The sequence below is a fragment of the Bombina bombina genome, unplaced genomic scaffold (genome assembly GCF_027579735.1).
Source record: "Bombina bombina isolate aBomBom1 unplaced genomic scaffold, aBomBom1.pri scaffold_1776, whole genome shotgun sequence".
In the NCBI taxonomy this organism is placed as follows: domain Eukaryota; kingdom Metazoa; phylum Chordata; class Amphibia; order Anura; family Bombinatoridae; genus Bombina; species Bombina bombina.
The window spans coordinates 1,533-21,019 of NW_026511424.1; the positions used below are offsets into that span (position 1 = coordinate 1,533).

At 43.9% G+C, this 19,487-nt stretch overlaps 2 protein-coding genes across 2 annotated transcripts; both read right to left on the reverse strand.

Moving 5' to 3' along the window:
- Positions 1 to 1,243: 1,243 nt before the first annotated feature.
- On the reverse strand, positions 1,244 to 2,556 carry LOC128643744 (zinc finger protein 384). Its single transcript, XM_053696567.1, has 4 exons — positions 2,232 to 2,556; positions 1,920 to 1,998; positions 1,613 to 1,771; positions 1,244 to 1,529 (listed from the first exon to the last, which is right to left on the reverse strand). Exons 1-4 carry the CDS (start codon positions 2,519 to 2,521, stop codon positions 1,293 to 1,295), a joined length of 765 nt encoding a protein of 254 aa, XP_053552542.1. The 5' UTR covers positions 2,522 to 2,556; the 3' UTR covers positions 1,244 to 1,292.
- A 714-nt stretch (positions 2,557 to 3,270) lies between these two features.
- CUNH13orf46 (chromosome unknown C13orf46 homolog) lies at positions 3,271 to 5,379 on the reverse strand. The gene has a single exon (XM_053696566.1). The coding sequence runs from the start codon at positions 5,377 to 5,379 to the stop codon at positions 3,271 to 3,273; it is 2,109 nt and encodes a 702-aa protein (XP_053552541.1).
- Between the last annotated feature and the right edge of the window lie 14,108 nt (positions 5,380 to 19,487).

Genomic DNA, 19,487 nt, shown 5'->3' on the forward strand with positions numbered 1-19,487 from the left:
CCTCAACTGGTAGATATTAAACAACTTCTTGATGTCAGCTCATGTATGTCATACAACTCCCACTTGTTATGTTTGTACACTAACCTCATTGCATACTTCATGCTGATCATTATGCAATACCCCTTCCCACGTGTTTATAGCACAGGACCTGAATACGCTGTGTACACAAGTTTATTTCTATACATGGTACTAAAAACAAGGGAAGGAAGCAGATCGCCAGTAAATGGCAACAGACCAGTTCCCACCATTGGGCAGGGGATACTTTATTAATGTTATTCCTTTTTTTTTTAAATTCTTTAAATGAGTTTCATATAAACTTAAAATGTTAGGCTACGGTTTGTGTATGCAGCAGAGAAGGTATGAGTAAAGGGCAGAGTAAGGTGAATGTAAGGGAAAAGTATAAAAATATCATTAAAAAAAATAAGAATGATAGAAAAGTGACTGGGGGAAATGTCAGGTGTAGCCCATCCCTTCTATAATATAACAGGCTACAGCAGGTATATACACAGCATAGCGTATATATTTATACATTGGTATGTCAGCACACATGCTGCCCCTTCCGATAAGCATAACCAGATCAAGATGGGTTTTTTAGCCCCTCCGTGCTCCCCCCCCAGCTATCTGCTTCATCACTCTCTAACCAGAGCCATGCTCTGCAGTCTCTTGTATCACAGCCCCAGACTGTGCCAAGGTCCAGGGAGGGGGGAGGCGGGGAAAAAAGACCTCCAATATAAAAGATACAAAGAGTTATAACTCCCCTCCCTTTACTTGTCAATTCATAACACTAGACGTCCTAATGGCAGTGCCCAATCCTGCAGGAACATATACAGATTTCCATAATGAGTTTATTACATGAGCATTCCCTGGTCAATCCTAGGAGCTGGCACAGCACTTGGATATCGTCAGGATGCTGAATTCTTTCCTCACCATATGAGGACATACTAGGATGTCTCTGAGCCATTCCCATTGGTCTGTAATCTTTTATTAACCTTACATTTAGACCTTGTATATCTATAGCAAAGCCTTCCTTACATTTGGGCAGGCTTCTCATTCCCCTCCATTAGAGGTGGGCACTCCATATCTTCTTTCACATTGAGATAGGGTTGTTGTTGTAATTTTCTGCTGTAGCTCTTGCCCCTGCCTGAGGGTGCTGCTTTGCTTGCCCCATGCCACAGCGGATCCCCCATTCCTCGCTCCTGTTAGGAGCTTCTTCTCTCTGCACTGTTGGGGCAAATCCCATATCCCATTTCACCCACCCCCGTATAGGTGTTTAGTTTATGCTTTCTTTCCCTTTAAGAACTAGCCAAATGTTCCACTTGTATGGTGCTGGTGGACACAGTCAAACATAAGTTTTTGTGATGATCAGTCTTGAAGGGATTCATGTCAAAGGAGCACTGAGGCCCATCAGGTGCCTGGGCTTGAGAAACTGGGGTGTAATGTGCCTGAGAAGTCAGGACCTGTGAGGGAGATGCTTGCTGCGGAACATCTGGTGCATTGTGCTTTCTCATATGCTTCATCAGATATGTCTCCTAGAAATAAAAAAGCAGAGAAGACATTGAACAGTGATCAAGAGAGAGAGGGTCATAAGCTGATAAAATCTCACTGTACTCACTGAGGTGTATGCTCGACTGCAGATGGAGCAGGTGTAAACCCTGGCATGCTTTACTGTGTGAGTTGACATGTGAACATCCAGGGCAGACGAGTCCGTATATGCTCGATGACAGTTATGGCACTTGAATGGCTTGTCTTTATTATGCTGTCGCCGATGAGACTATGATCAAGAAATTTGAAAGTTAAAATAAAGAATAGCACAAAAAGCAAAGATAAACAGGGCCAGGTGAATAAATGAACATACAAAGCATCAGTGTAAGAAAGAGGACAATGCTGAATTAACATAACCACAGGTAACATGTCCGTACCTGCAGGTTAGACAGCTGGGTGAATGCCTTGTCACAGCCCGGATGAACGCATTTATAGGGGCGGTCTCCAGTGTGAATTCTGATAAAGTAGAAAAATAAAAATATATATTATTACAACATACTGGGAAAAACAACAAAAAAGGCAGGCAGGGGATGGGAAGGAAAAGGGGAATGTGGGTGAAATGAGCGAACAGGAGGAGGTCCATCCCCTGACCTGTTTCCATTCAGACACGTGTGCATGCGACTGGTAGGGGGAGGAGGGGGCATGCTGGTGTTGAGACTACCCCAGCTCTCTCCTCGGCCCCCCCTTACCGTGTGTGCTGCTGGAGGTGAGAGAGCTGGCGGAAGGCCTTCTGGCAGTAGCTGCAGCTGTACGGCTTGGCCCCCGAGTGGATGCGCACGTGCTGGGCCAAGTAGGAGCCGTTGGCGAAGGTTTTGGAGCAGTGCGGACACTTGTGGGGTTTGGATACAGCACTATGCACCTTCGTATGGATCCTGCCGGAATGACACAGGTGTTTGGTCTTTGGGATCACACACAGACTCAGCAGGTAGTTGGCAAATATGTTACCAGGAGAAGTGACAAAGCGTGCGGGAGGGGACATAACATATGTATACTGGATTAAAGAAAAGAAAAGAAAAAAAAAAACCACAAGAAAAAAAAAAGAACAAGGATAAAAAAAAAAAAAAAAAAAAATGGCATGGAAACAAAAAAACAGGTGAGATGCAGGAGCAGCTGAAGAGGGGCTCTGGAGATAATGTAACAGATTTAGCAAGGATATTGGGGTCTATTAAGCTCCGTATGGAGCTTGAAGCCCTGTGTTTCTGGCAAGCCTTCAGACTCGCCAGAAACACCAGTTATGAAGCAGCGGTCCATAACCTGTACGTCTGCTCTGAGGAGGCGGACAGACATTGTCGCAATTCAACCTGATCGAATACGATCGGGTTGATTGACACCCCCCTGCTAGTGGCCGCGAATCTGCATGGGGCGGCATTGCACCAGCAGTTCACAAGAGCGGCTGGTGCAATGCTGAATGCGGAGAGTGTATTGCTCTCCGCATTCAGCGAGGTCTGTCGGACATGATCCGCAATGTCGGATCATGTCCGACAGGCCTTTCATAAATAGGCCCCATTGGCTCATCTAACTCGGGCATAGCTGAGAGGAGCTGGTGAAATACAATGGACTATGCATATGTAGTTAATAAGGAAGAGGGGATCCCATTAATGAGGTGCAAAGAAGCAGGTCAAGCATAGGAGGTACAAGAACAAAATAGCCGATGAACTTAAAGGCCGCAAGTGTGGGTGAGAACGTGCAAGGGTGTAAAGCTTAGCAGGTTTTTGAGAGCAGATGTAGCTAAGACACATACTTGTATAGCTGAGGCAGTGCATGTGCACCCAAGAAGGTTTGAGACCTCTTGTGTAGTTGGGTAGGTGCTAAGGCTCTAAGTAAAGCTTGGGAGAAGTGGGGGTCACTGATATAGCTGAGGACGTGTGAAGGTACTGCTGAAGCTGAGGAGAAGTGGGGTGACTGATATAGCTGAGGACATATGAAGGTACTGCTGAAGCTGAGGAGGTGCGGGGGCACTGATATAGCTGAGGACGTGTGAAGGTACTGCTGAAGCGGAGGAGAAGTGGGGGGCACTGATATAGCTGAGGACGTGTGTAGGTACTGCTGAAGCGGAGGAGAAGTGGGGGGCACTGATATAACTGAGGACGTGTGTAGGTACTGCTGAAGCTGAGGAGAAGTGGGGGGCACTGATATAACTGAGGACGTGTGTAGGTACTGCTGAAGCTGAGGAGAAGTGGGGTCACTGATATAACTGAGGACGTGTGAAGGTACTGCTGAAGCTGAGGAGAAGTGGGGGGCACTGATATAGCTGAGGACGTGTGAAGGTACTGCTGAAGCTGAGGAGAAGTGGGGGGCACTGATATAGCTGAGGAGGTGTGAAGGTACTGCTGAAGCTGAGGAGAAGTGGGGGGCACTGATATAGCTGAGGAGGTGTGAAGGTACTGCTGAAGCTGAGGAGAAGTGGGGGGCACTGATATAGCTGAGGACGTGTGAAGGTACTGCTGAAGCTGAGGAGAAGTGGGGGGCACTGATATAGCTGAGGACGTGTGAAGGTACTGCTGAAGCTGAGGAGAAGTGGGGGCACTGATATAGCTGAGGACGTGTGAAGGTACTGCTGAAGCTGAGGAGAAGTGGGGGCACTGATATAGCTGAGGACGTGTGAAGGTACTGCTGAAGCTGAGGAGAAGTGGGGGCACTGATATAGCTGAGGACGTGTGTAGGTACTGCTGAAGCTGAGGAGAAGTGGGGGGCACTGATATAGCTGAGGACGTGTGAAGGTACTGCTGAAGCTGAGGAGGTGCGGGGGCACTGATATAGCTGAGGACGTGTGAAGGTGCTGCTGAAGCTGAGGAGAAGTGGGGGCACTGATATAGCTGAGGACGTGTGAAGGTACTGCTGAAGCTGAGGAGGTGCGGGGGCACTGATATAGCTGAGGACGTGTGAAGGTACTGGTGAAACTGAGGAGAAGTGGGGGCACTGATATAGCTGAGGACGTGTGAAGGTACTGCTGAAGCTGAGGAGAAGTGGGGGCACTGATATAGCTGAGGACGTGTGTAGGTACTGCTGAAGCTGAGGAGAAGTGGGGGGCACTGATATAGCTGAGGACGTGTGAAGGTACTGCTGAAGCTGAGGAGAAGTGGGGGCACTGATATAGCTGAGGACGTGTGAAGGTACTGCTGAAGCTGAGGAGGTGCGGCGGGTACTGCGTAAGCTGAGGAGGTGCAGCGGGTACTGCAGAAGCTGAGGAGACGCGGGGGGGTACTGCAGAAGCTGAGGAGACGCGGGGGGGTACTGCAGAAGCTGAGGAGGTGCGGCGGGTACTGCAGAAGATGAGACGCGGGGGGTACTGCGGAAGCTGAGAAAGTGCGGCGGGTACTGCGGAAGATGGAGACGCGGGGGGGTACTGCGGAAGATGGAGACGCGGGGGGTACTGCGGAAGCTGAGGAGACGCGGGGGTACTGCGGAAGCTGAGGAGACGCGGGGGGTACTGTGGAAGATGAGGAGACGCGGGGGGTACTGCGGAAGATGAGGAGACGCAGGGGGTACTGCGGAAGATGAGGAGACGTGGGGGGTGGTACTGCGGAAGCTGAGGAGGTGCGGCGGGTACTGCGGAAGATGAGGAGACGCGGGGGGTACTGCGGAAGCTGAGAAGGTGCGGCGGGTACTGCGGAAGATGAAGAGACGCGGGGGGGAACTGCGGAAGCTGAGGAGGTGCGGCGGGTACTGCGGAAGATGAGGAGACGCAGGGGGTACTGCGGAAGATGAGGAGACGCAGGGGGTACTGCGGAAGATGAGGAGACGCAGGGGGTACTGCGGAAGATGAGGAGACGTGGGGGGTACTGCGGAAGATGAGGAGGTGCGGCGGGTACTGCTGAGCTTATTGGGAGGAATCATGGAGGTGTCAGGTAATAACTACACAAATATAATATTAACCTTGCTAGCTAACTAACTCCATTCACTGCCGGTGTGGTGCAATTAGCGGTCTTCTAATTACCAAAAATCAATGGTAAAGCCCTGTATGTCTGCTTTTTGTGTAAAAAGGGGATTCGAGAGAAGCTTTTATAACTATTTGTGTTATGACTACACAAGCTGTATGTAAAGAATTTCAGTGGGAAACCCAAAGATTGTGAAAAAGTAAATTTATGCTTACCTGATAAATTGATTTCTTCTATGATACGACGAGTCCGCGGATTCATCCTTTACTTGTGGGATATTATCCTCCTGCTAACAGGAAGTGGCAAAGAGCACCACAGCAGAGTTGTCTATATAGCTCCTCCCTTGACTCCACCCCCGTCATTCGACCGAAGGTATAGGAAGAAAAAGGAGAAACTAAAAGGTGCAGAGGTGACTGAAGTTTTAAATCAAAAAATATAATCTGTCTTAAAATGACAGGGCGGGCCGTGGACTACTCGTATCATAGAAGAAATTAATTTATCAGGTAAGCATAAATTTACTTTTCTTCTATAAGATACGACGAGTCCATGGATTCATCCTTTACTTGTGGGATACAATACCAAAGCTACAGGACACGGATGAACGGGAGGGACAAGACAGATGGCTAAACGGAAGGCACCACTGCTTGAAGAACTTTTCTCCCAAAAATAGCCTCCGAAGAAGCAAAAGTATCAAATTTGGAAAAGGTATGAAGGGAAGACCAAGTCGCAGCCTTACAAATCTGTTCAACAGAAGCATCATTTTTAAAAGCCCATGTGGAAGCCACCGCTCTAGTAGAGTGAGCTGTAATCCTTTCAGGAGGCTGCTGTCCAGCAGTCTCGTATGCCAACCGGATGATGCTTTTCAGCCAAAAAGAAAGAGAGGTAGCCGTAGCTTTTTGACCTCTACGTTTTCCAGAATAGACAACAAACAGAGAAGATGTTTGACTGAAATCTTTGGTCGCTTGCAAGTAAAACTTCAAAGCACGAAACACGTCCAAGTTGTGTAACAGACGCTACTTCTTAGAAGAAGGGTTAGGACACAGAGAAGGAACATCAATTTCCTGATTAATATTCTTATTAGTAACAACCTTAGGAAGGAATCCAGGTTTGGTACGCAAAACCACCTTATCGGAATGGAAAACAAGATAAGGCGAGTCGCATTGCAATGCAGAGAGTTCAGAAACTCTTCGAGCCGAAGAGATAGCAACTTAAAACAGAACTTTCCAAGATTGAACCTATGCATTCCATAGATATTAAGCTTCTAACGGAACCCCTTGAAGAACTTTAAGAACTAAATTCAAACTCCATGGCGGAGCAACAGGTTTAAACACAGGCTTGATTCTAACCAGAGCCTGACAAAATGACTGAACGTCTGGAACATCTGCCAGACGCTTGTGCAGTAAAATTGATAAAGCAGATATCTGTCCCTTTAGGGAACTAGCTGATAACCCCTTCTCCAATCCTTCTTGGAGAAAGGACAAAATCCTAGGAATCCTGATCTTACTCCATGAGTAGCCTTTGGATTCGCACCAATAAAGATATTTACGCCATATCTTATGGTAAATTTTCCTAGTGACAGGCTTTCGAGCCTGAATCAAGGTATCTATGACCGACTCAGAGAATCCCCGCTTAGATAAAAACAAAATTTATGCTTACCTGATAAATTTATTTCTCTTGTGGTGTATCCAGTCCACGGGTTCATCCATTACTTGTGGGATATTCTCCTTCCCAACAGGAAGTTGCAAGAGGACACCCACAGCAGAGCTGTCTATATAGCTCCTCCCCTAACTGCCACCCCCAGTCATTCGACCGAAGACAAGCAAGAAAAAGGAGAAACTATAGGGTGAAGTGGTGACTGTAAAAATAAAAAACACCTGCCTTAAAGTGACAGGGCGGGCCGTGGACTGGATACACCACAAGAGAAAGAAATTTATCAGGTAAGCATAAATTTTGTTTTCTCTTGTAAGGTGTATCCAGTCCACGGGTTCATCCATTACTTGTGGGATACCAATACCAAAGCTTTAGGACACAGATGAAGGGAGGGACAAGGCAGGAACTTAAACGGAAGGCACCACTGCCTGCAAGACCTCTCTCCCAAAAATAGCCTCCGAGGAAGCAAAAGTATCAAATTTGTAGAATTTAGAAAAAGTATGAAGCGAAGACCAAGTCGCTGCCTTACAAATCTGTTCAACAGAGGCCTCATTTTTAAAAGCCCATGTGGAAGCTACCGCTCTAGTGGAATGAGCTGTAATTCTTTGAGGAGGCTGCTGGCCAGCAGTCTCATAAGCTAAGCGTATTATACTTCTTAGCCAAAAAGAAAGAGAAGATGCCGAAGCCTTTTGGCCTCTCCTCTGTCCAGAGTAGACAACAAACAATGCAGATGTTTGACGAAAATCCTTAGTAGCTTGTAAATAAAACTTTAAAGCACGAACCACGTCAAGATTGTGTAATAGACGTTCCTTCTTTGAAGAAGGATTAGGACACAGTGACGGAACAACAATCTCCTGATTGATATTCTTATTAGATACCACCTTAGGAAGAAACCCAGGTTTGGTACGCAAAACAACCTTATCTGCATGGAAGATCAGATAAGGTAAGGCAGATAACTCTGAAACTCTTTGAGCCGAAGAGATAGATACCAAAAACAGAACTTTCCAAGATAAAAGCTTGATATCTATGGAATGCAGAGGTTCAAACGGAACCCCTTGAAGAACTTTAAGAACTAAATTTAAACTCCATGGTGGAGCAACAGGTTCAAACACAGGCTTGATTCTAACTAAAGCCTGACAAAACGCCTGAACATCTGGAACATCTGCCAGACGCTTGTGCAGAAGAATAGACAGAGCAGAAATCTGTCCCTTTAAGGAACTAGCTGACAATCCCTTCTCCAATCCTTATTGGAGAAAGGATAATATCCTAGGAATCCTGACTTTACTCCATGAGTAACCCTTGGATTCACACCAATGAAGATATTTACACCATATCTTATGATAGATTTTCCTGGTGACAGGCTTTCGAGCCTGAATTAAGGTATCAATGACCGACTCGGAGAAACCACGTTTTGATAAAATCAAGCGTTCAATCTCCAAGCAGTCAGTCGCAGAGAAATTAGATTTGGATGATTGAAAGGACCTTGTAGTAGAAGGTCCTGCCTCAGCGGCAGAGTCCATGGTGGAAGGGATGAAATGTCCACCAGATCTGCATACCAAGTCCTGCGTGTCCACGCAGGTGCTATCAAAATCACAGAAGCTCTCTCCTGCTTGATCTTGGCAATCAGACGAGGGAGGAGAGGAAATGGTGGAAACACATAAGCCAGGCTGAAGGACCAGGGCACTGCTAGAGCATCTATCAGCACTGCCTGGGGATCCAGTTCTGGTTTGCCCCATAGTTGAATCAGCTGGGCAAATACCTCCGGATGGAGCTCCCACTCCCCCGGATGAAAAGTCTGCCGACTTAGAAAATCCGCCTCCCAGTTCTCTACTCCTGGGATATGGATAGCTGAGAGATGGCAAGAGTGAACCTCTTAGACAGATTCACCCAGCGCCTGCTGAAAATGACCCTTAGCTCGGATAGATTGACCCCTAGTGGTCAAAATGGGAAATACAAAGACTCAGAAATATATCAGAGCGCCAACAATAGAAGGCAGGGTCCCAAATAAACCAAAAACAACTTCACAGGTGTGTTTCCAGTGTGTTTATTACAACACAATCAGAACAATAATGGTTAACTTTCCAACTATATTTGTTGTGTATCTTGCGATACAATGAGAACAATTGGGTTATAGCCCAATATTGTACTTAAACAATATTGGATACCAAAATTAACAAACAGTCAATCTAGATCAATTTATTATAAAATCACAATCCTCAGGATATTCAGGATATTAAAAACAGATTTATAAAAAATTAATTAAAAACAATCTTAATGTCCCTCATGGATCCATGTTAACAGTCTAGTGCTTGGTCCAACCATTCATTGGAGCAAATATAAACTAAATTTTGTTGCTTTATTAACACCAATACCTGCCTGTAGGCAGATTTGGAGCTTCTGGTGATCCGGTTTAAACTCCCTCTATCAAAACATTAAATGTGATAACCTGTATTTCACAAACAATACCTTTTACAGGTCAAAGCAAGTTGATGGAGAACGATATATAATCAAACTCTCACTGACAGCTTACAATCGTAATCAATCAGGGTTAACTGAATAAAATCCCCTTAAAAAAGGATCCTATAACCTTTTGCAGCGGTGTAAAACATACAAAATAACAAATGAATGTACAATTAACAACTCCGTTAGTGAATAAATTAGTTGGTGCCGTATTTCAGTGATGCATATGATTGCAGTGCAAATTGATTATAGTGTTTGCTACTGGACTTGGTCCAAGCCAGAGAACCCACTTCACAATAAACAATAATTCAGTGTCTCCTAAAAAAACAATACACAAACTGATTTGGAAAAATTTTCAAAAACGTGATAAAAGAATAAAGTCTGGTGTATAAATGTGGTGGTGTAATGAAAAACAATTGCAGTAAAAAAACAGTCTGGTGATTAATCCTCAGCTTAGTGTTCAATCCAAAAAGAAAAATGAAAAAATATAATAAAAATCTTTTGAAGTGTCAAATTGAACCAATTGTGGATGAGTTTGTGCGATGCTTGACAACCTTAAATTCGAACAGTTTATATGCCAAAAGTCAATGTGTTAGGTGTTTAATTTTCCTCACGGTCCTATGTGTGCGAGATTTTTCAGTCAGCCCTGGGTCCCTTTGCTCTCAAGCGTGCGGTCCCTCAGCCCTTTCAAGCCTTTGTTCCCTCTGCTTGCTAGCTCACGGTCCCTCTGCCGAAAGATATGGTCTCCAGAACTGCACACAATACTCAAGATGAGGCCTAACTAATGATCTATAAAGTGGCATAAGAACCTTACTATTTCTGCTGCAAATACCTCTACCAATACATCCAAGTAAGGCTAGCAGAATGCTTGGATGTATTGGTAGAGGTATTTGCAGCAGAAATAGTAAGGTTCTTATGCCACTTTATAGATCATTAGTTAGGCCTCATCTTGAGTATTGTGTGCAGTTCTGGAGACCATATCTTCAGAAGGATATTAACAAACTTGAATCTGTGCAAAGGAGGGCTACCAAAATGGTACATGGTCTAAAAAATAAAACTTACCAGGATAGGCTCAATGACCTAAATATGTATAGCTTAGAGGAGAGAAGGGAAAGAGGTGATATGATAGCAACTTTCAAGTACATTAAAGGGTTTAGTAAAACTGAGGCTGTGGGTATTTTACATAAAATGGAAAATTCAAGAACAAGGGGTCATGAGCTCAAGCTAAAGGGTAGTAGATTCAGGAGTAATTTGAGGAAGCACTTCTTTACAGAAAGAGTGATTGATTTATGGAATAAACTTCCTCAAGAGGTAGTAGCAACAAACACTGTGGGGGACTTTAAAAATGCATGGGACAAGCATAGGGCTATCCTACGAACTAGATAAGTTTATACTGTTAGGTAAGGTCGGGCAGACTTGCTGGGCCTATGGCTCTTATCTGCCGTCAATATCTATGTTTCTAGATTGCTACAAATAAGTATAGAATTTGAAATGAAACTTACCAGCCAACGCGTTTTCGGTCAAATAGTGACCTTTCTCAAGACTGGTTTTATCTATCGGACAGGGCGTTTAAATACCCTGTCGCAAATGACCTTTCTATAGTACCGGAAGTGTTTGTTTAAGACCTCCGTTTTTTGATATATTCCTCTCTGTTTCATGTTATCATGTAATTCCAACTGTAGGAATCTATATAGTCCTAATATTGTTTAAAATCAAATATTAAAAGTCGTCGTATAGTTATTTTGAGGGCTATTTCCTAACCCGATTTTAGTCCGTTTTCATTGGTTATTCTGGTAGCCTATATTGCTTCTGTAATTGGCTGCCCTTAGGGGTGTGTGACATATAGGTTTTCTTATTGGATGTTTAGCTCTGTGTGTGTACTTATACTTCCCTATGATTGGCCTATATTCAAACTTCATTATAGTTAGTTTAAAATATCGCTACAGGGGAAACCGACCTTTATCAGCTTTAGTTCATGAATATTAGGAAATACAGCTAAAGCTGATAAATAAAGGTTGGTTCCCCCTGTAGCGATATTTTAAACTAACTATAATGAAGTTTGAATATAGGCCAATCATAGGGAAGTATAAGTACACACACAGAGCTAAACATCCAATAAGAAAACCTATATGTCACACACCCCTAAGGGCAGCCAATTACAGAAGCAATATAGGCTACCAGAATAACCAATGAAAACGGACTAAAATCGGGTTAGGAAATAGCCCTCAAAATAACTATACGACGACTTTTAATATTTGATTTTAAACAATATTAGGACTATATAGATTCCTACAGTTGGAATTACATGATAACATGAAACAGAGAGGAATATATCAAAAAACGGAGGTCTTAAACAAACACTTCCGGTACTATAGAAAGGTAATTTGCGACAGGGTATTTAAACGCCCTGTCCGATAGATAAAACCAGTCTTGAGAAAGGTCACTATTTGACCGAAATGCGTTGGCTGGTAAGTTTCATTTCAAATTCTATACTTATTTGTAGCAATCTACACTATCATATATTTTTTCGGCAGAGGGACCGTGAGCTAGCAAGCAGAGGGAACAAAGGCTTGAAAGGGCTGAGGGACCGCACGCTTGAGAGCAAAGGGACCCAGGGCTGACTCAAAAATCTCGCACACATAGGACCGTGAGGAAAATTAAACACCTAACACATTGACTTTTGGCATATAAACTGTTCGAATTTAAGGTTGTCAAGCATCGCACAAACTCATCCACAATTGGTTCAGTTTGACACTTCAAAAGATTTTTATTATATTTTTTCATTTTTCTTTTTGGATTGAACACTGAGCTGAGGATTAATCACCAGACTGTTTTTTTACTGCAATTGCTTTTCATTACACCACCACATTTATACACCAGACTTTATTATTTTATCACGTTTTTGAAAAATTTTCCAAATCAGTTTGTGTATTGTTTTTTTAGGAGACACTGAATTATTGTTTATTGTGAAGTGGGTTCTCTGGCTTGGACCAAGTCCAGTAGCAAACACTATAATCAATTTGCACTGCAATCATATGCATCACTGAAATACAGCACCAACTAATTTATTCACTAACGGAGTTGTTAATTGTACATTCATTTGTTATTTTGTATGTTTTACACCGCTGCAAAAGGTTATAGGATCCTTTTTTAAGGGGATTTTATTCAGTTAACCCTGATTGATTACGATTGTAAGCTGTCAGTGAGAGTTTGATTATATATCGTTCTCCATCAACTTGCTTTGACCTGTAAAAGGTATTGTTTGTGAAATACAGGTTATCACATTTAATGTTTTGATAGAGGGAGTTTAAACCGGATCACCAGAAGCTCCAAATCTGCCTACAGGCAGGTATTGGTGTTAAAAAAGCTCCAAAATTGAGTTTATATTTGCTCCAATGAATGGTTGGACCAAGCACTAGACTGTTAACATGGATCCATGAGGGACATTAAGATTGTTTTTAATTAATTTTTTTTATAAATCTGTTTTTAATATCCTGAAAATTGTGATTTTATAATAAATTGATCTAGATTGACTGTTTGTTAATTTTGGTATCCAATATTGTTAAAGTACAATATTGGGCTATAACCCAATTGTTCTCATTGTATCGCAAGATACACAACAAATATAGTTGGAAAGTTAACCATTATTGTTCTGATTGTGTTGTAATAAACACACTGGAAACACACCTGTGAAGTTGTTTTTGGTTTATTTGGGACCCTGCCTTCTATTGTTGGCGCTCTGATATATTTCTGAGTCAAGAGTGAACCTCTGCCCATAGAATTATCTTTGAAACCTCCAACATTGCCAGGGGGCTTCTTGTTCCCCCCTGATGGTTGATATAGGCTACAGTCGTGATATTGTCCGACTGAAAACTGATGAACCTGACCGCAGCTAGTTGAGGCCAAGCCTGAAGAGCATTGAATATCGCTCTCAGTTCCAGAATGTTTATCGGAAGGAGGGCTTCCTCCTGAGTCCACGAACCCTGAGCCTTCAGGGAGTTCCAGACCGCGCCCCAGCCCAGAAGGCTGGCATCTGTCGTTCCAGATTTAGCAGAGGGGACAAATCTAATCCTCATTCCACTGATTGAGCATACAAAGTTGCAGTAGTCTGAGATGTAGGCGGGCAAACTGAACTATGTCCATTGCCGCTACCATTAGGCCGATTACTTCCATACACTGAGCCACTGACGGCCGAGAAGTGGAATGAAGAGCATGGCCGGAAGTTAGAAGCTTTGACAACCTGACCTCTGTCAGAAAATTTTTGATTTCTACTGAATCTATCAGTGTTCCTAGGAAGGAAACTCTTGTGAGAGAGGGGAGAGAGAACTCTTTTCTTCGTTCACCTTCCACCCGTGAGACCTCAGAAAGGCCAGAACAATGTCCGTATGGGACTTGGCGATTTGAAAACTCGACGCCTGTATCAGAATGTCGTCTAAGAGGGGGTTCCACCATGGCTTCAAAACATATTGAACAAGGAGTTTCCTCTATGTCAGACATGTTTAACAGACTAGTAATGAGACAAGCAAGCTTGGAAAACACTTTAATAAAGGTGAAACAGCAATTAAACAAAAACCTTACTGTGCCTTTAAGAGAAAAAAACTAGCACTTAAACTGCAAAACAGTGTAAAAATACAGTAAAGTCTTTGAAATTTTTACAGTGTGTGTAAGGGACTAAAGCAACATTGCACCCACTTGCAAATGGATGATTAACCCCTTAGGCCCCAAACCGGATTGAAAAACGTTAAAAAACGTTAAAAGTCAATTGAGCACCTTGCCACAGCTCTGCTGAGGCTCCTACCTGCCCTCAAAAACGATTTTGTGCAGAAATAACCCCTTTGAAATGGTCCTCAGATGCCAGAGGAAACCTCTAGGGAAGCTGGATGTCTCAGTCTGAATTAAAACTGCGTAGTTAGAGTGCTAAAATAGGCCCCTCCCACCATGTTACTGGATGTTAGAAGGGCCTTAAGAAAATACTCCTAGGAGTATCTGACTAGCCATGTGGAAACTAGGCCCCAAATAAAGACTCATCTCACTCAGAGAAAAAACGTCCTATTTATGAAATCATGTAAACGTTTTGTCACTAAGTAATATGAGTATTGCCCTGTTTTGTAAGCATGATCCCAGTCGCTGTTAAATCACTGCATCAGGCTTACCTCAAATACACAAGGCTCTGTCAGCATTTTCTAGAACTTATTCATCTCTCTAGAAATAAAAATACTGAACATCCCTCAAAGCAGGTAATCTGCAGACCGTTCCCCCAACTGAAGTTTTCCCATATTCTTCAGTTATGTGTGAGAACAGCAATGGACCTTAGTTACAAACCGCTAAGATCATCAAACCTCCAGGCAGAATTCTTCTTCTAATTTCTGCCTGAGAGTAAAACAGTACAACGGCGGTACCGTTTAAAAATAACAAACTTTTGATTGAAGATAAAACTACACTAAGTCACCACATATCTCTTGATACTTCCTTTCTTGTCGAGAGTTGCAAGAGAATGACTGGGGGTGGCAGTTAGGGGAGGAGCTATATAGACAGCTCTGCTGTGGGTGTCCTCTTGCAACTTCCTGTTGGGAAGGAGAATATCCCACAAGTAATGGATGAACCCGTGGACTGGATACACCTTACAAGAGAAATCAAGCGTTCAATCTCCAGGCAGTCAGCCGCAGAGAAACTAGATTTGGATGCTGGAACGGACCTTGAATGAGAAGGTCCTGTCTCAGTGGCAGTTTCCACGGTGGCAGAGATGACATTTCCACCAGGTCTGCATACCAAGTCCTGCGTGGCCACGCAGGTGCTATCAAAATTACCGAAGCCCTCTCCTGTTTGATTCTGGCAGTCAGACGAGGAAGGAGAGGAAAGGGAGGAAACACATAAGCCAGGTTTAACGACCAAGGTACTGCTAGAGCATCTATCAGTACTGCTTGGAGATCCTTCGATCTGGACCCGTAACAAGGAAGTTTGGCATTCTGACGAGACGCCATCAGATCCAATTCTGGTGTGCCCCATTGATGAATCAATTGTGCAAACACCTCCGGATGGAGCTCCCACTCCCCCGGATGAAAAGTCTGTCGACTTAGAAAATCCGCTTCCCAGTTCTCCACTCCTGGGATATAGATTGCTAATAGATGGCAAGAGTGAGTCTCTGCCCATCGAATTATTTTGGAAACCTCTATCATCGCTAGAGAACTCTTTGTTCCCCCTTGATGATTGATATATGCTACAGTCGTGATATTGCCCGACTGGAATCTTATGAATTTGGCCGAAGCCAGCTGAGGCCACGCCTGAAGCGTGTTGAATATTGCTCTCAGTTCTAGAATATTTATTGGAAGGAGAGCCTCCTCCTGAGTCCACACACCCTGTGCCTTTAGGGAATTCCAGACTGCACCCCAGCCCAAAAGGCTGGCGTCCGTCGTCACTATGACCCATGCTGGCCTGCGGAAACACATTTCCTGGGACAGATGATCCTGTGACAACCACCAAAGAAGAGAGTCTCTGGTCTCTTGATCCATATTTATCTGAGGAGATAAATTTGCATAGTCCCCATTCCACTGTCTGAGCATGCATAGTTGCAGTGGTCTGAGATGCAAGCGAGCAAACGGAACTATGTTCATTGCCGCTACCATTAATCCAATTACCTCCATACACTGAGCCACTGACGGCCGAGGAATGGAATGAAGCGCTTGGCAGGTGGTTAAGATCTTTGATTTTCTGACCTCCGTAAGAATTTTTTTTATGTCTACCGAGTATATCAGAGTTCCCAGGAATGGAACTCTTGTGAGAGGGACAAGTGAACTTTCTTTATGTTCACCTTCCACCCGTGAGATCTTAGAAAAGCCAACACGATGTCCGTGTGAGATTTGGCTAGATGGTAAGCTGACGCCTGAATCAAGATATCGTCCAGATAGGGCCCCACTGCTATGCCCCGCGGCCTTAGAACCGCCAGAAGGGACCCTAGCACCTTTGTGAAAATTCTGGGAGCTGTGGCCAATCCGAAGGGAAGAGCCACAAACTGGTAATGCTTGTCCAGGAAGGCGAACCTGAGGAACTGGTGATGATCTTTGTGGATAGGGATGTGAAGATACACATCCTTCAAATCCACGGTGGTCATATATTGACCCTCCTGGATCATTGGTAAAATAGTCTGAATGGTCTCCATCTTGAAACATGGGACTCTGAGAAATTTGTTTAGGATCTTGAGATCTAAAATCGGTCTGAAGGTTCCTTCTTTTTTGGGAACCACAAACAGATTGGAGTAAAACCCCTGCCCCTGTTCTGCTTTTGGAACTGGGCAGATTACCCCCACAGTATATAGGTCTTCTACACAGCGTAAGAACGCCTCTCTTTTTGTCTGGTTTACAGACAACCGTGAAAGATGAAATCTCCCCCTTGGAGGAGAATCTTTGAATTCTAGAAGATAACCCCCTGGGTCACAATTTCTAATGCCCAGGAATCCTGAACGTCTCTTGCCCACGCCTGAGCGAAGAGAGAAAGTCTGCCCCCCACTAGATCCGGTCCCGGATCGAGGGCTGCCCCTTCATGCTGTCTTGGTAGCAGCAGCGGGCTTCTTGGCCTGTTTACCTTTATTCCAGGTCTAGTTAGGTCTCCAGACTGACTTGGATTGAGCAAAATTCCCCTCCTGCTTTGTGGCAGGGGAGGGGGTAGCGGGACCACCTTTGAAGTTTTGAAAGGAACGAAAATTATTTTGTTTGGCCCTCATTCTATTTGTCTTATCCTGAGTAAGGGCATGGCCTTTTCCTCCAGTGATGTCGGAATTGATCTCCTTCAGTTCAGGCCCGAATAGGGTCTTACCCTTGAAGGGAATAGCTAATAGCTTAGATTTTGATGACACATCAGGACTTAAGCCATAACGCGCTAAAATGGCAAAACCTGAATTCTTTGCCGCTAATTTAGCCAGTTGAAAAGCGGCATCTGTAAAAAAGAATTAGCTAGCTTAAGAGCCTTAATTCTATCTAAAATATCATTCAATGGGGTCTCAACCTTAAGAGCCTCCTCAAGAGCCTTGAACCAAAAAGCAGCTGCAGTAGTTACAGGAACAATGCACGCTATAGGTTGCAGAAGAAAACCCTGATGAATAAATATTTTCTTTAGAAGACCCTCTAATTTTTTATCCATAGGATCTTTGAAAGCACAACTGTCCTCAATAGGTATAGTTGTACGCTTAGCTAGGGTAGAAATAGCTCCCTCCACCTTAGGGACCGTCTGCCATGAATCCCGAATGGTGTCAGATATGGGAAACATTTTCTTAAAAGTAGGAGGGGGAGAGAACGGAATGCCTGGTCTATCCCATTCCTTAGTAACAATGTCCGAAATCCTCTTAGGGACCGGAAAAACATTAGTGTAAGTAGGAACCTCTAGATACCTATCCATTTTACACAATTTCTCTGGTGGAATTACAATAGGGTCCCAATCATCCAGAGTCGCTAAAACCTCCCTGAGCAACATGCGGAGGTGTTCAAGCTTAAACTTAAAAGCCGTCATATCTGAGTCTGTTTGAGGGAACATCTTTCCTGAATCAGAAAGCTCTCCCTCAGATAGCAATTCCCCCACCCCCAATTCAGAACATTGTGAGGGTACATCGGAGATGGCTAATAAAGCGCCAGAGGGCTCAGCATTTACTCTCATACCGGACCTACTGCGCTTCCCCTGCAAACCAGGCAGTTTAGATAATACCTCTGTGAGGGTAGTAGACATAACTGCGGCCATATCTTGCAGGGTGAAGGGACACATTTTAAGTGGGGGTTCCACAATGGCTTCTAAACACATGGAACATTGGCTTTCTTCAATGTCAGACATGTTAAACAGGCTAGGGACGACCACAAACAGGCTTGAAAACACTTTATTTAGTGAAAAAATAACAATCTGAAAAAAACGGTACTGCGCCTTTAAGAGAAAAAAAGCATACAATTTTTCCAAAACTGCTTGAAAACAATAAAATTGTCCCAATTTTATGATAGAAGCATCCCAATTCTGCAGCTAAGTTTGCCCCACAAGGAAAGGAATACTTAACCCTTACCAGAAAAAACGGAAAATTATAAAACGTTTATTTCAATAAAAAGCACCCCCTGCACCTCGCCACAGCCCTGCTGTGGCGCCTACCTGCCCTCAGGGGTCTGTAAAACCGGGTTAAACCTTCGATTTGGCCCAATACAGCTCACAAAGGCCCACCGGATTTGGAGCTTGCTGTTTGCTTGAGAAAAACAACTGCGCAACTGAGGCACGAAAATAGGCCCCGCCCATCTCACTCGATGTCTCACAGCCTAAATTAACCGCACCAGAGCGGTCTAAAAACCTAGCAATGTGGGTTCATAAACCCAGAAATGAAGCCATGTGTAACCTTCTTAATAAAGCATAAAAACGTTATCTGCACTCCCAGATATGTAAACGTTTGCCCACAAACATTCAAACATCAGTGACAACCATTTTTATATAGCCCATATATGCAAGCTCAGTAATACCCCTCTTTATACTTTAGGATTACTGCTTACCCTCTCCCTCATGGGGATACTGTCAGCCAATTCTGAAATAACACAGTCTCTCCAGAAAAAAATGACTGAACATACCTCACTGCTTATAGCATGAAAAACGTTCCTCACACTGAAGTTTCTTAAGTACTCCTCAACCATTCTGTGGGAACTGCACTGGATCTTAGTAACAACTGCTAAGATCATCAGCCTCCAGGCAGAAGTCTTCATCCATCTGCTGCCTGAGGGAAAATAGTACACACCGGTACCATTTAAAATAAAAAACTCTTTCACTTTACCCTTCCTAGTACTTAGAGTAGGCAAAGAGAATGGCTAGGGGGTGGAGTCAAGGGAGGAGCTATATAGACAGCTCTGCTGTGGTGCTCTTTGCCACTTCCTGTTAGCAGGAGGATAATATCCCACAAGGATGAATCCGTGGACTCGTATCTTATAGAAGAAAAGTACATTTTTTTGT

Bases quoted from the DNA above. Each gene is read 5' to 3' on its own strand.
- CUNH13orf46 (XM_053696566.1), bottom strand. From the start codon at position 5,379: ATGATTCCTCCCAATAAGCTCAGCAGTACCCGCCGCACCTCCTCATCT.
- LOC128643744 (XM_053696567.1), bottom strand. From the start codon at position 2,521: ATGTCCCCTCCCGCACGCTTTGTCACTTCTCCTGGTAACATATTTGCC. The intron at 1,772-1,919 runs GTACGGACATGT...TCTTGATCATAG, and splicing joins CCCAGCTGTCTAACCTGCAG to TCTCATCGGCGACAGCATAA. The intron at 1,530-1,612 runs GTGAGTACAGTG...TTTTATTTCTAG, and splicing joins GCAGTCGAGCATACACCTCA to GAGACATATCTGATGAAGCA.